This window comes from Nicotiana tabacum, chromosome 19 (assembly GCF_000715075.1).
Source record: "Nicotiana tabacum cultivar K326 chromosome 19, ASM71507v2, whole genome shotgun sequence".
Taxonomy (NCBI): Eukaryota; Viridiplantae; Streptophyta; class Magnoliopsida; order Solanales; family Solanaceae; genus Nicotiana; species Nicotiana tabacum.
This window is the reverse complement of record NC_134098.1, coordinates 59180983-59192980: the sequence shown is the minus strand read 5'-3', so window position 1 is coordinate 59192980 and position 11998 is coordinate 59180983. Positions and strand designations below refer to the sequence as shown.

Sequence of the window (11998 nt, the reverse complement as noted above, 5' to 3'; positions counted from 1 at the left end):
TAAAAAATCAGTATAGAAAAGTTTTAATTTTGAATGGTTTAATAAATTGAAATTCTTGAACATTTCTGAAAGTTCTATAAGAACATAATGTTGACAAACATTTTGACTTATTATACATATCATAATACGGAAAGAGTCATATAAATTTTGTAGCATGAAGTAGTAAGTTTTAATGTAACTTATCAAATTAGAAATAATTAAAATAGTTATTTTTGTTATTGGTTTGACATATTCTTTGTTTACAAATACTAGTATTAGTACTCATGCAATGAGCTGACAGTATTAAAAAATACTAATCACATTAAATTGTAATTTGAATAACATGATTCAAATAAGAAACTTCTATATCTAAGTTTTGACCATCAAATAATTTGAGTAAAAATAATACTTTAAAAAAAGAATGTATCACTTTGTGTTTATATCTTCAACGGTAAAGTTATATGGAAACTATTTATTGCACAATTAGACAATTTTAAGATGATTTCAATAATTTAAATCTTACCAATAATATTGCTCCTATACTTTTTCCTTTTTAATTCTAGCTTGTTGTAGCACCATATATTGATATAGTATACTAAAGTTAAGATAAAATTTCATTTTATATTAAAACACACAAAAACTAAATAGATTATATAATAATTGAAAGAAAAAAAACTAATATTTTGTACTTTATTAAGAATCCTACTTGAAAATTCTATTAGATTTTGGGACTAAATTGGTCACCTCTATACATATATTAAGGACTTCATCTATCGAGCGGTATATATGAAGGACCAAAATAAGACAACCCATATACCATAAGTAGGGGTGTTCATAGTTCCGTTTGAATCGATTTTTCCTTGAAAAGAAACCAAATCAAATAAGTCAGATTTTTTAAATATTGTAACCAAATCAAACCAATTAATTCGGTTTTTATGGATTCGGTTTATGTCAGTTTCTGTCCGTTTTTTCTTAAAGATGAGAGATACACTACCAAATACATATTTCGGCGATTATATTTTCAACGTAACACTATCAAACCAATTGCTCTTTGAGAAATCTATCATTTCTGAAGATATATTGATGATAATTGAATCAAATAGTGATAGAATAATTTAGGCGCTCAATTAAAAATAGATTATTTTAAAAATAAAATAGATTCTCGTACTTAGTAAAGATTATTATATAGCAAAGAACTAAACTAAAAGGAGACAATTAATATGTACCATAAAATTTTAGAAACTTTGTATAAAAATATATATATATATATATATATATAGGTGTAATAATAAATTTTAAATAGCTACTTCTATAATCGGTTTGGTTCGGATTTTTCAGTTATTTTTTTATTAAAATAAAAAGCAAACCAAATTTGTTTGGTTTTTAAAATTCAAAACCAAAACCAAACCAAACCGGAGGTATCATTTTTTTTGGTCAGTTTGGTTCGATTTTTCGGATTTTTATGAATACCCGTGGCCATAAAGATTATTTGATCATTTTCTCTCCTATCCTCTGTATCCTATTTTCCTTTTATATGCTTTGAGAAATAATAAAAAAAAGAAATCCCAAAGAAAAATCATAATTCCCACTTCCCTTTTTTATTTCTCATTGTAACCAAACATAGCGCCCAGATCAACTGATCACTTATCTGAGTTATCTCCATACATTAGAATCAATATAAATTGTTGGCTCTCGTAAGATCAAGTCCACAATCCTCAAACTCTCCTCCAATGGCTACTCTTGTTTCTTCGTCCTCTCTTCTCCATTCTTCTTCTTCTTTCAACTCTTCTTCTTCAACTTCATTAATCTCCACTGTTTCACGCTTCTCTCTTAAACTTTCTTCTTCTTTTTCTTCTCTGTCTTCTTCTCTTTCGATTTCACCATCTTTCCTTGCATACCCAACAACTAATTCTAGGCGGTTTTCTATCTCCCAGTACTTCACTGTCCAGGCAAGTGCAGCTGAGAAGAAGAAGGTGCTTATTGTTAATACAAACAGCGGTGGTCATGCAGTCATTGGGTTCTACTTTGCTAAAGAATTGCTGGGTTCTGGTCATGATGTTACCATTCTTACTGTTGGAGAAGAGAGCTCTGATAAGATGAAGAAAACTCCTTTCAACAGATTCTCAGTTAAGAATTACTGTCTTTTTATACAATATTAATTGATTGACCACGGAGTAGAGTTATAAAATACTTTATCCATTTTATGTGACACTCTTTAAAATCCTACTTTTGGTCTGTGTCAGAGGTCTTTCTTTCTTTTTTACTGTCATATCAAACAAAACGGAGGGATTGTTATGTTAGTACTACTCATGGGAGAAAATATTGAAGCAATGGTTGAAAGATTAGTTTGATAGAGAAACTATCTAATTTTGAAAATTGTATATAAGTGGAATGGTGTGAAACATTTTGAACATTTTAAAATAGGAAGTGTCATATAAATAGGGACGGAGTGAGTGATTTTGAACTTCAAACATTGAATTGACGGTTTCTGGGAGAGTTTAGAATCTGAAGTTGGATCTAATTTTGTCTATAAATCGCCTAATTTTCAGGAAATTACCGGTGCTGGTGGTCGAACAGTATGGGGTGATCCCGCAGATGTTGGGAAGATTTTAGAGGGGGAAGTATTTGATGCTGTTTTGGACAACAACGGTAAAGACTTGGATGCTGTAAGGTTTGTTTTTTTCCCCCTTGTTCTAACAATAAATCAGAGCTTTAGTTAAGTAAGTTTTTCTTAACGCCTCAGGTAGTGGACAAATGCTTGCGGAATCAAACGCTCGGATTAGAAGCTGTTGATCACATAATCTTTTCTTGTTTTCTGCAGTGATACTGTAGTAGGATTAATAGACTATTGGCTAAAGTACTAGAAATAGAGGACAATATCTCGTTTAGTTAGGTGGGGTTGTTTATTTACATATTTGGGTTAATAATGCTTTCTTTTCTTGAAGAATGATTGCAGTTTCATGATTAGACAAGTTCCAAATGGGATTAGATCCATTAAGCAGCTGTATGGTCGATGCTAGCTCATCTTTGGGCTACAGTATTTGCAATTGCTAGTGAATTTGAATGTATAAATACATAAAGTTAGGAGGATTGGGAAGTTGGCAATTTGCAGAAATCGAAGAAATTATACTACTTTTGATTGATATTGGTTTGACCGGAGCATTCTCCCAAACCAAAAAGCTTCAGCATTTATGTACTCTTCATAAGTACCATCAGTATTTTACCCTCTTTGGTTATATAACTTGATGAAAGTTGCAGATGTGTAGCAATCTCAACATAAGTAGTTAATCAAAGTTTTCTAATAAATTTCTTCTGTAGGCCTGTGGCTGACTGGGCCAAGAGTTCAGGTGCGAAGCAATTTTTGTTTATCAGCAGCGCTGGAATTTACAAGTCAACTGATGAGCCTCCTCATGTTGAAGGGGTAGGATTAATGTTTAGCTGTCGCCTGTATAAACAGAAATTTCTTTGTCAAGTAAACTTTCGACCTTACAGGATGCTGTGAAAGCTGATGCTGGCCATGTGGGAGTCGAGAAATACATCTCCGAGATATTTGATAGTTGGGCAAGCTTCCGTCCCCAGTATATGATTGGCTCTGGCAATAACAAGGATTGTGAGGAATGGTTCTTTGATCGTAAGTAAACAAGCCTGCATAATATAAACAGTACCAGTTTTTGTTAGTATTTGAAAAAAGGACTGGTGTTTCACTGCTTTTGTGTTTTTGTTGCTAGTTTTCAGATCACTTTAGTAATAACTTATGACATAATTGAAGTGACAACTGGAGAATTTAAATGTTGTGAGTTCTGAAATGTATATATATCGGGTTTGACTCCGTAAACCTGGATTCTGCCGAACTCGCTAACCATTGTTGAATCCGCACTGCATAATTGGATAACCATTTAGAAACACTAGTGACATGTGAAGGTTACCTCAGATTCAAATAGCATAATTTTGATTGCAGCCAGTTTTTGAGTTCTACTAATGGTCCGTGTCTCTTTTTTTAATCGTATCATACAGGTATTGTTCGTGGACGACCAGTTCCAATACCTGGATCTGGAATGCAGCTAACCAACATAGCACATGTCAGGGACTTGTCATCCATGCTTACTGCGGCTGTCCAGAATCCAGCTGCTGCTAGCGGTCACATCTTCAACTGTGTTAGTGACCGTGCTGTGACATTGGATGGAATGGCCAAATTATGCGCTAAAGCTGCTGGACTCTCTGTTGAGATTGTGCATTATGATCCCAAAGCAGTGGGAGTTGATGCAAAAAAAGCTTTCCCTTTCCGCAACATGGTATGTATCCACATTTTCTTGTCAATGTAAGGTGGAAAGTGCATTGAGTGTTCACTTTACAAATTTTCATGATTTATTTTCAAATGATAGACCTATTCATGTTCCAGGCATTGTTATCTGTATCAGATCTTAATTTCCTCTGGTGTTTCTTTGCAGCATTTCTATTCTGAGCCTAGAGCTGCGAAGGAGATTCTGGGATGGAGTGCTACGACTAACCTACCGGAAGATTTGAAGGAGCGATATGATGAGTACGTGAAGATTGGCAGAGATAAGAAACAAATGAAGTTTGAACTAGACGATAAGATACTAGAAGCTCTAAAAGTACCAGTTGCTGCTTGATTAACCTCATCCCGCATATTTTTACATTCAACTTTTTAAATTTGTGCTATTTATAGAGAAGGTGCATGTCTATCATTCTTCCCTACAATTTCTCTAAATTTTGTAAGAAAATGATCAAGTTCAAGAATCGAGATATATGATCTAAACTGTTCAGCACGTTATGTGCAAAGTTATTTATGTTGAATGACAAGCTTGGCCCAAGGCTTGCTGCATTACACTTGCTCCCTTTCTGCACCCTTTAGTCCCATTCATAAATTTCGAACATTTGTCTCGCTACTGATAATACTTGAGCTTAAAATCTACGTTTTGGTTCTATCATCATTGGCACTAAAATAGACCAGGCATATCTGCAGACTATCACATTTAAACATGATTATGTTACTCATGCATGCTCCACCAGATCAATTATTGTTAATGGCATTTAAGTTGGTTATCAGGTAAGCGAAATACTTGATCAGTTGATCCAGCAAAAAATGGAGAAAGGGAAAAGCTTATATTATAAACTAAGTTTGGCATGTTGTAGGTTGTATTTGGGAAAATATACTCAATACATTATACTAACAATGCAAGCAACAAATGAAGTTTAATAAAGTCATAACAACTATTAAAGAACAATTCTCAGCCTCCATAAGCGCAGGTTGGACAGAAGAGTTTGAACCTGATACTAATGGCAAGAAATGATATTGAAATCTAACCTACATTATGATAGTACTAAAAGCTAGATTAGCTTATTAAGCACAATCTGGCAATTATGACCTAGTATAACGGGAATTTAGACTAGGCCATATTGTGCTTCTTTAAAAGCTTATTCTTCCTGCTTGATATCAAGATCCTTGAGCCTTGTCTCCAACTCGTATTCATTATCTGCTTCTTCATCAGCCTCTTCATCATAATCTTCTCCTTCAGGATCATTTTCATCCAAAGGCCCAAGAACATTAAGTGAATTCTTAAAAATATCTTTAACCTCATCAATTCCTTCATCAGATATGAAGTTGCCATTGATGTTCAGCACCTTAAACCCAGGTTTGCTCACAACAGCTTGTGCCAAGCACCTGGCACCAGCTCTTCTTATTGCATTGGTACTCATATCCAGTTCAGTTAATTGACCATGACCATCCTCCAATGCCTTTGCAATTAAGATAGCGCCCTCGTCTTTCAATTCATTCTCTGCTAACCTCAACTTGGTAAGAAATTGCTTTGCAGCTATACAGGCTGCCAGAGCAGGAGCAGCTTTAGCTGTGATATCATTTCCATCCATCTCCAAAACCTCAAGGGATGGAGCAGATCCCTTGAGGACATTAGCAAGAGCAATGGACCCTTCATCCTCCAAATTCAGATAACTAAGGTAGATTTCAGTTAAGTCAGAAAAGATTGATAGTACTTTGCTCAAGGCAATTCCAGCTTCCACACCAAACATGTTGTCACGCAAATCAAGTTTCTTTAAATTCCTACATTCTCCAAGAGCTTGTGAAAGAGCAATCCCACCTTCAGATCCTACCCTTGTAGATGAACACCGGAAATCCTCCAATGCAGGAGAATGCTTCACAAGTTCAGAAATAGCAAGTGCACCCTCATCTCCTGTCATGTTATTGTGAAAATGAAGGATACAAAGTTTATCGGTTGAAGGAATTAGCTCGCAGACTGCTTGTGCTGCTTCCTCGGAGATGCCATCATTCATCAAATAGAGCTCCTCCAAGTTCCGTTGTGACTTCAAAAGTGCCCCAAAAGCTCTTACGCCCTTTTCACCTAAAGCATTGTTAGAAAGATTGAGATACCTCAAGTCACAGGCACCCAAAGCAGAAGAAAAGATTTCCATGACTTCCAGTGCTTCTTCCTCTGGTCTACCCGCTATGAAATCTGAAAGGTCCACTTCTGTCAATTGATCTTTAAGAGAGGACAAAATGGGTCCTGCAATTTTAGCAGCATCCACACCAAAGCTTCTGTTGCTGAAACATATCCTTTTATAATTATTCCCCGGTTCACTTAGTGGTTTCAATAACTCATCAGCCTCTTCTGCATTGATGAAATCCCGTCTACCTTTGGATATATCAAAAACAGTAGTTTCATCAGATGCTTTAACCTTCTCAGGTATTACACCTTCTGCAGATTCCTCCTTTGTCTGAGGGCCTCTTTTAATAACTTCTAACATAAGCCTACTAGATTCCTTAGCATAAAGTTGCACCGCAGAACTTCCATCTCCATCTGGCTCCTTATCAAAATGTTGATTGGCAGACGCAAAAGCCACAGCTTCTATTTGTTTGGCATCCTCCTCAGCTTCTTCTTTACTCAAAAGGCCATATTTCCTGGATAGGATGGATGGAGTAATAAGATTCTTGGTCATTTTCTCCACAAGCATAAGTCTGGTACTTAAGCTTGGGGGCCACAGCTTCATAGAGAATCCTGCAGAATCCATCTTCAATAGCCCGGAAAAGCAGCTGCAGTCAGAAGATTATTCTGTGAACAAAAGAAGAATAAGGAAATGATCCACTACATATGCCATTTAAAATTTTGCAAATCATTCCTCACGGACACCCTCTAAAAAAAAATTCTGAGCTTTTGCTACACTAATACTGAAATATTGAAATAAGGCAGCTAAGACCAAGGGAAACAATAACAAATGTGCTTGGTTCATGTTTATGCTTTCAGCGTGTTCGTGATTGACATCAGTAGATAAGCACATCAACAATTGATCATGTGCAATTATGAATCCCCTCAGACTTTGGTACCATATGTTGCCAAGAAATGAAAAGAAAAGTGCCTAGAAAGTCAACTAACTTGCATTCAGGAAAGTTGTCTGAAAAATGGTAAAAACATTTCCTACAAAAAAATTCCCTCTAGATAAAATCCTGCAAAATGTGTACAGAACTTGAAGAAAAATGTTTCCTTGTTATTTTAAACATTCCTTTTCCCTTCAAACAGACACATGGAATATCAAAATAAGTGAAAAAGATAATGGCAAAGCATCTGTGTGATCACAATAAGAAGATCAAATGAAAGATGCCATTTACTATAATGACTACTCCTATTTCAACCTTTTTCGATAAAGGTTTAATCATTGATAAGATTGACTTAGAGGTACCTTTTTCATAAGAAACAATAACTATAAACAGGGCTAACAATGAGCTACAACGCATTATCAGCAACACAACGCTATTTTCTACACAGTTGTGTTCCATAGTTGGGTTTCAACCAAGATTTGCTATTTTCTACGCAATTTGCTATTTTCTGGTCAAATGATGCAACACAATTAATTTTATCTCACTGGAAAAACAGAATAAGCATTTGCCTGATAAATGCAAGACCTTTTTAAAAGGGTAATTAGTCATATTGCATGAGTAAGGTTGGTGCATATTGACATTCAGATCATGGTCATAAGCTGCAAAAACATCCACCACAGGTACAATTACATATAAGCGTCCTAGCCCCTAGTGCAATAAGGAAATCTTTTTTTCCCGATAACATCTCACCTGTACACCAAATACCATGTATTTAAGAAAAATAGCAAATCATATATTTGAGCCACAAAAGAAGGTCACTGTTCTGTTTGGAAGTATTAGCTCAAACTCCATCATGCGCTATTCACGTTGAATTCAGACTTTTAACAGTTATATATCTCTTGTCAGTTAAGCAAACCCATAGTCTTTTCATTAGAAAACTAGGAGCTCTGTTTATGCTTTAAAATATTACTCTTTCTCTTTTGTTAAGGGGCAAAAAGCTCAAAAAGGAAGTGAACAAATTTATCCGAATTCGCTGACATCTCATCGCCACAAAAAAAGGAAATGCATTTATGATAAGCTACTATCCGTGATTAAACTTCTCATAGTTTTTTATTAACCTTGTCAGTAAAATACCACGCAAAAAGTTACTATGCTCGAGGCATATCTCAAAGCTTCTGAGTTTGTAACTTTGTATCATTTAAGTTTTCCCCTTGCATCAAGCAATAACTCGAATACAATTCCAAAGGCAAACAAGAGACAGATTTCTTCACATTTTGCATTTATTAGTGGGACATTTTCAGAATAGTCATAGGCTAAGAAGAGTCTCCATATTTTGATTCTTCCTCCCTCCCTCTTCAAGTAAAGAATTTCTCTAAACAATAGACATTTTGTATTCAATTTCCTGGTGTTGTGAGATACAAGGAGGTGCTCAATATTTGTTATTTCAAAAGCCATCAAGAATTAAGAATGGTCTCCTTTAAAATCTCTGGGACATTACAAAGTCACACCTATCTGCAGATCACCAGGAGAAGATTGGAAAGACAAGGGTTCTGTCAAAGCTACTGATGGTCTTAGAGTATAAGTAAAACCACCTAAGTAGTGACTTGGAGTTTACATTTCTAGTTGTATCACATTTCCCCTTTACATACAAATAAAGTCCACGAACATAGTTATCCTGGTAGGCCATCAATAAGTATGCATTTCTTGTTCAATATCTGTATATGCATATACTAAACAGAATGAAAAATGGCTGAACAGAGCGGAACAAGATAAATGATTCACATAGTCGACCACAACTATTTTAAACTGAGGCATAACTGGTTGATTTATAAACAAATAAACTCCATCCAAATGGTTACTGCTCTCTATTTTTGTACAAACCTAAGCCACATTTTGATTCATTACACAAAATCTGAATCTCATTACTCATCAAAACGAACCACTTAATAAAAAAAGACTGGCTTAACAGAGCAGAAAAAATCATTCAAATGATGAAAAGCGAGAAATGCAACCATAATTGAACAAATGGCCAGATGAAGTAATACAAAATAAAATAAAATAAAATAAAATAGAGAGTTAAACCGAAAGTCCTCATTCCGCAGTCGAAAGTCAACAGGGATAAAAAAAAAAAAAAAAAAAAAAGGAAAATCCTAAATCAGATCGAAAGAAACCAAATAGAACTCTTAACATAAACGAATGTAAAGAGAAACGAGATATTAAGTAAAGGAACTTACTGGTTGGAACAAACCCTAGAAATGGCGAAGCGGGATAAGAGGGAGAGATCCAGAAAAAAACCCTAGAAAAGAGGAGAGAGAGAGGAAATAGAGAGAGTTGGAGTAAAGATAAAGGGATAATACTATTTGAAAGAATTAGTTTGTGGTGGCAATCATGATGATAGTCGTATGCTGTGTGCAGAACAAAATGCCCTGAAATTTTTGAGGAATGAATTTGGAGGGAAAGCTTACCCCCTTTTTTAAGTCACCTTTTTTCACGATTCGAAAATGTTCAATAGTGAATTAGTGACTACGACATTATTGACAGTAACTATTTTACGAAAAGATAGGTTATTGTCTGGTGTTTACTTGTTTTAATCAAATGCAGAAAAATGATTTCACGAGGAGATCTTTTATTTCATAAATTATCTCAACTTTTAAATTTAAGTTATTATTTCAATTAACACATTATTGTCAATTTTTTAATAATATCGAGTTTCTTCGGAACCATCTAATTTGCTAACATTGTTATTAATATTTAATGTAGTAAATACTTCTTTTTTAAAATATTCTTTACTCTTCAATTAAACACTAAATATATTTTTTAGAAATTAAACTATTTGTCAGTTGAACAAAAAAAACAGAATTATTCCTCGTGGTACTGTCGTACTATACATTTTGTAAAAATATACTACTTTATTTTTTAAAACCCTTCACAAATTATGAGGATCTATAATGTTTTCATATTTTCCCTCAAGCATGACTCAAACACAGAACCTAATAATAGTAAGTGGAGGTACTTTTACCAACTAAGCAAGACTCACTTATCCTATTAGTTCTTTCCGTTATCAATAAACTGCCACTTTGAAATCGGTTAATGAAAGACTGTCACTTGGAATTCGGTTTTAAAACTGTCACTTAAAACCAATTTTTTGGGGTCAACAAAACCATTTATCTTACTTTGAGATCCGGAAACAAAAAACTTAAAGTTATGAAACCTTATTCACCTCACTTTGAGATCCGACTTCCGAGAAAACTTCCTTAGCTTTTCTTTAGCGACAATTATTATTTCTGTAATTTATACAATTTCCATTACAGTTTCACAATATTATTTATATTGTTTTTTTTCAATGTAATTGTTTCGAATCTTTCACTAAAAGTTATCCAACTAATGTTTAATTTCACAAAAATCACTTATCTATTTGTTGTCACTTACGAGTCACTAAACTTTATTATTATCACTTAAACATCATTCTGACTTAAATCCAAAAATATTCTTACAAGAAATCTGACATGACATAAAATTTAATTAGAAAATTAAAAAAATTATGTCACAACAACTTAAAATTACTTTTTAAAATAAGCTAATTTAAGATCTTGTTTGGCCAAGCCGTCAAAAACTACTTATTTTGAAAAGTACTTTTGTTCAGAAGTACTTTTCAAAAAAAATACTTTTGAAAATTAGTAGTTTGTGTTTGGCTAATTCGTTTGAGAAGTATTTTTTGCGATATTTGATAAACAAATTATGTTTGGCCAATCTTTCCAAAAAATATTTTTGAGTATCATTACGACAAAAGGACATTAAAGGTTTAGTAAATAATAGTTTTTATTTTTACGTAATTAAAGTATAAAATATAAAGTAATATATGTTAAAAATTTTAATCAATATAAAATATAAGTATGTAAAAGCAATAATATTGGTAAGAACATATATGCTTACAATACGAAAAAGACTATTAATTATTGAGAAAACAACAAACTAGGTAGTATTGCATTATGTCAACTATATTATATGCTTTTACCAAAAATAACTATATTATATGCATGCACATCAAAAAAATATAAATAAAACTAACTGAAGATCGTATAACATTGGTATACTACAAAAGAAAAAATGAAATCACCATATGAAGAAAGTGCTTGAATCTGGTAATCAACCTTGTTATTTTAAAGAGTAATAGGAGACAAAAAAAATGACGGAAGAAAAAAAAGAGATTTATTTATAGTGGAGAGATTATTCAAAATAGGAATAAGAGAAGAAGAATAAAAATACGTTACAAATAAAAAGAGAAAAAAGGGATTGGTAGAGATAAAAAAAATAAAGGGTTAATTAATAAGGGGTGATCAAAAAATAATAATTTTACAGTAATGGTATCTTTGTCTTGAAAAAATTAATTTTCTGTTTCTGCTTTTGCTTTTTGGAAGAAGTAATTGTAGCTTCTTCCCAGAAGCAGAAAAATTGCTTCTCCTTCTGCTCAATAGTAGTTTTCTGTTTGGGCCAAACATCTCATATTTCTAAATAAGTACTTTTTTGGTAACAAAAAAAATGCTTTTAACCTCCGAGAAGCTTGGCCAAACAAACTCTTAGAAGCTTGGCCAAATAGGTTATTAAGCGCATTCCCTTTTAAACTCCATTAACCTACATCGGCATAAAATTCTTTCCTTGTCTGTTACATAA

At 33.5% G+C, this 11998-nt stretch overlaps 2 protein-coding genes across 4 annotated transcripts; one reads left to right on the top strand and one right to left on the bottom strand.

Annotated features, from left to right (window-relative positions):
• Positions 1-1613: 1613 nt before the first annotated feature.
• On the top strand, positions 1614-4822 carry LOC107804230 (chloroplast stem-loop binding protein of 41 kDa a, chloroplastic). Its single transcript, XM_016628078.2, has 6 exons — positions 1614-2105; positions 2529-2650; positions 3298-3400; positions 3472-3610; positions 3994-4271; positions 4428-4822. Exons 1-6 carry the CDS (start codon positions 1710-1712, stop codon positions 4608-4610), a joined length of 1221 nt encoding a protein of 406 aa, XP_016483564.1. The 5' UTR covers positions 1614-1709; the 3' UTR covers positions 4611-4822.
• A 317-nt stretch (positions 4823-5139) lies between these two features.
• Positions 5140-9772, bottom strand: LOC107804233 (RAN GTPase-activating protein 2-like). 3 transcript variants are annotated; one of them, XM_016628082.2, is made up of 2 exons: positions 9562-9772; positions 5140-7064 (listed from the first exon to the last, which is right to left on the bottom strand). In XM_016628082.2, exon 2 carries the CDS (start codon positions 7021-7023, stop codon positions 5416-5418), a length of 1608 nt encoding a protein of 535 aa, XP_016483568.1. In that variant the 5' UTR covers positions 7024-7064; positions 9562-9772; the 3' UTR covers positions 5140-5415. The 3 variants fall into 3 exon arrangements, with proteins under 3 accessions (XP_016483568.1, XP_016483567.1, XP_016483569.1); XM_016628081.2 differs by having other exon boundaries at positions 5140-7045; positions 9562-9771; XM_016628083.2 differs by having other exon boundaries at positions 5140-7023; positions 9562-9771.
• Positions 9773-11998: the final 2226 nt, after the last annotated feature.

What these genes read in the sequence shown, in the direction of transcription:
- LOC107804233 (XM_016628082.2), bottom strand. Translation starts at nt 7,023, where the DNA reads ATGGATTCTGCAGGATTCTCTATGAAGCTGTGGCCCCCAAGCTTAAGT.
- LOC107804230 (XM_016628078.2), top strand. Translation starts at nt 1,710, where the DNA reads ATGGCTACTCTTGTTTCTTCGTCCTCTCTTCTCCATTCTTCTTCTTCT. An exon ending in CTCCTTTCAACAGATTCTCA is followed by an intron (nt 2,106 to 2,528) that starts GTTAAGAATTAC and finishes CCTAATTTTCAG; the next exon opens with GAAATTACCGGTGCTGGTGG. An exon ending in AAAGACTTGGATGCTGTAAG is followed by an intron (nt 2,651 to 3,297) that starts GTTTGTTTTTTT and finishes TTTCTTCTGTAG; the next exon opens with GCCTGTGGCTGACTGGGCCA.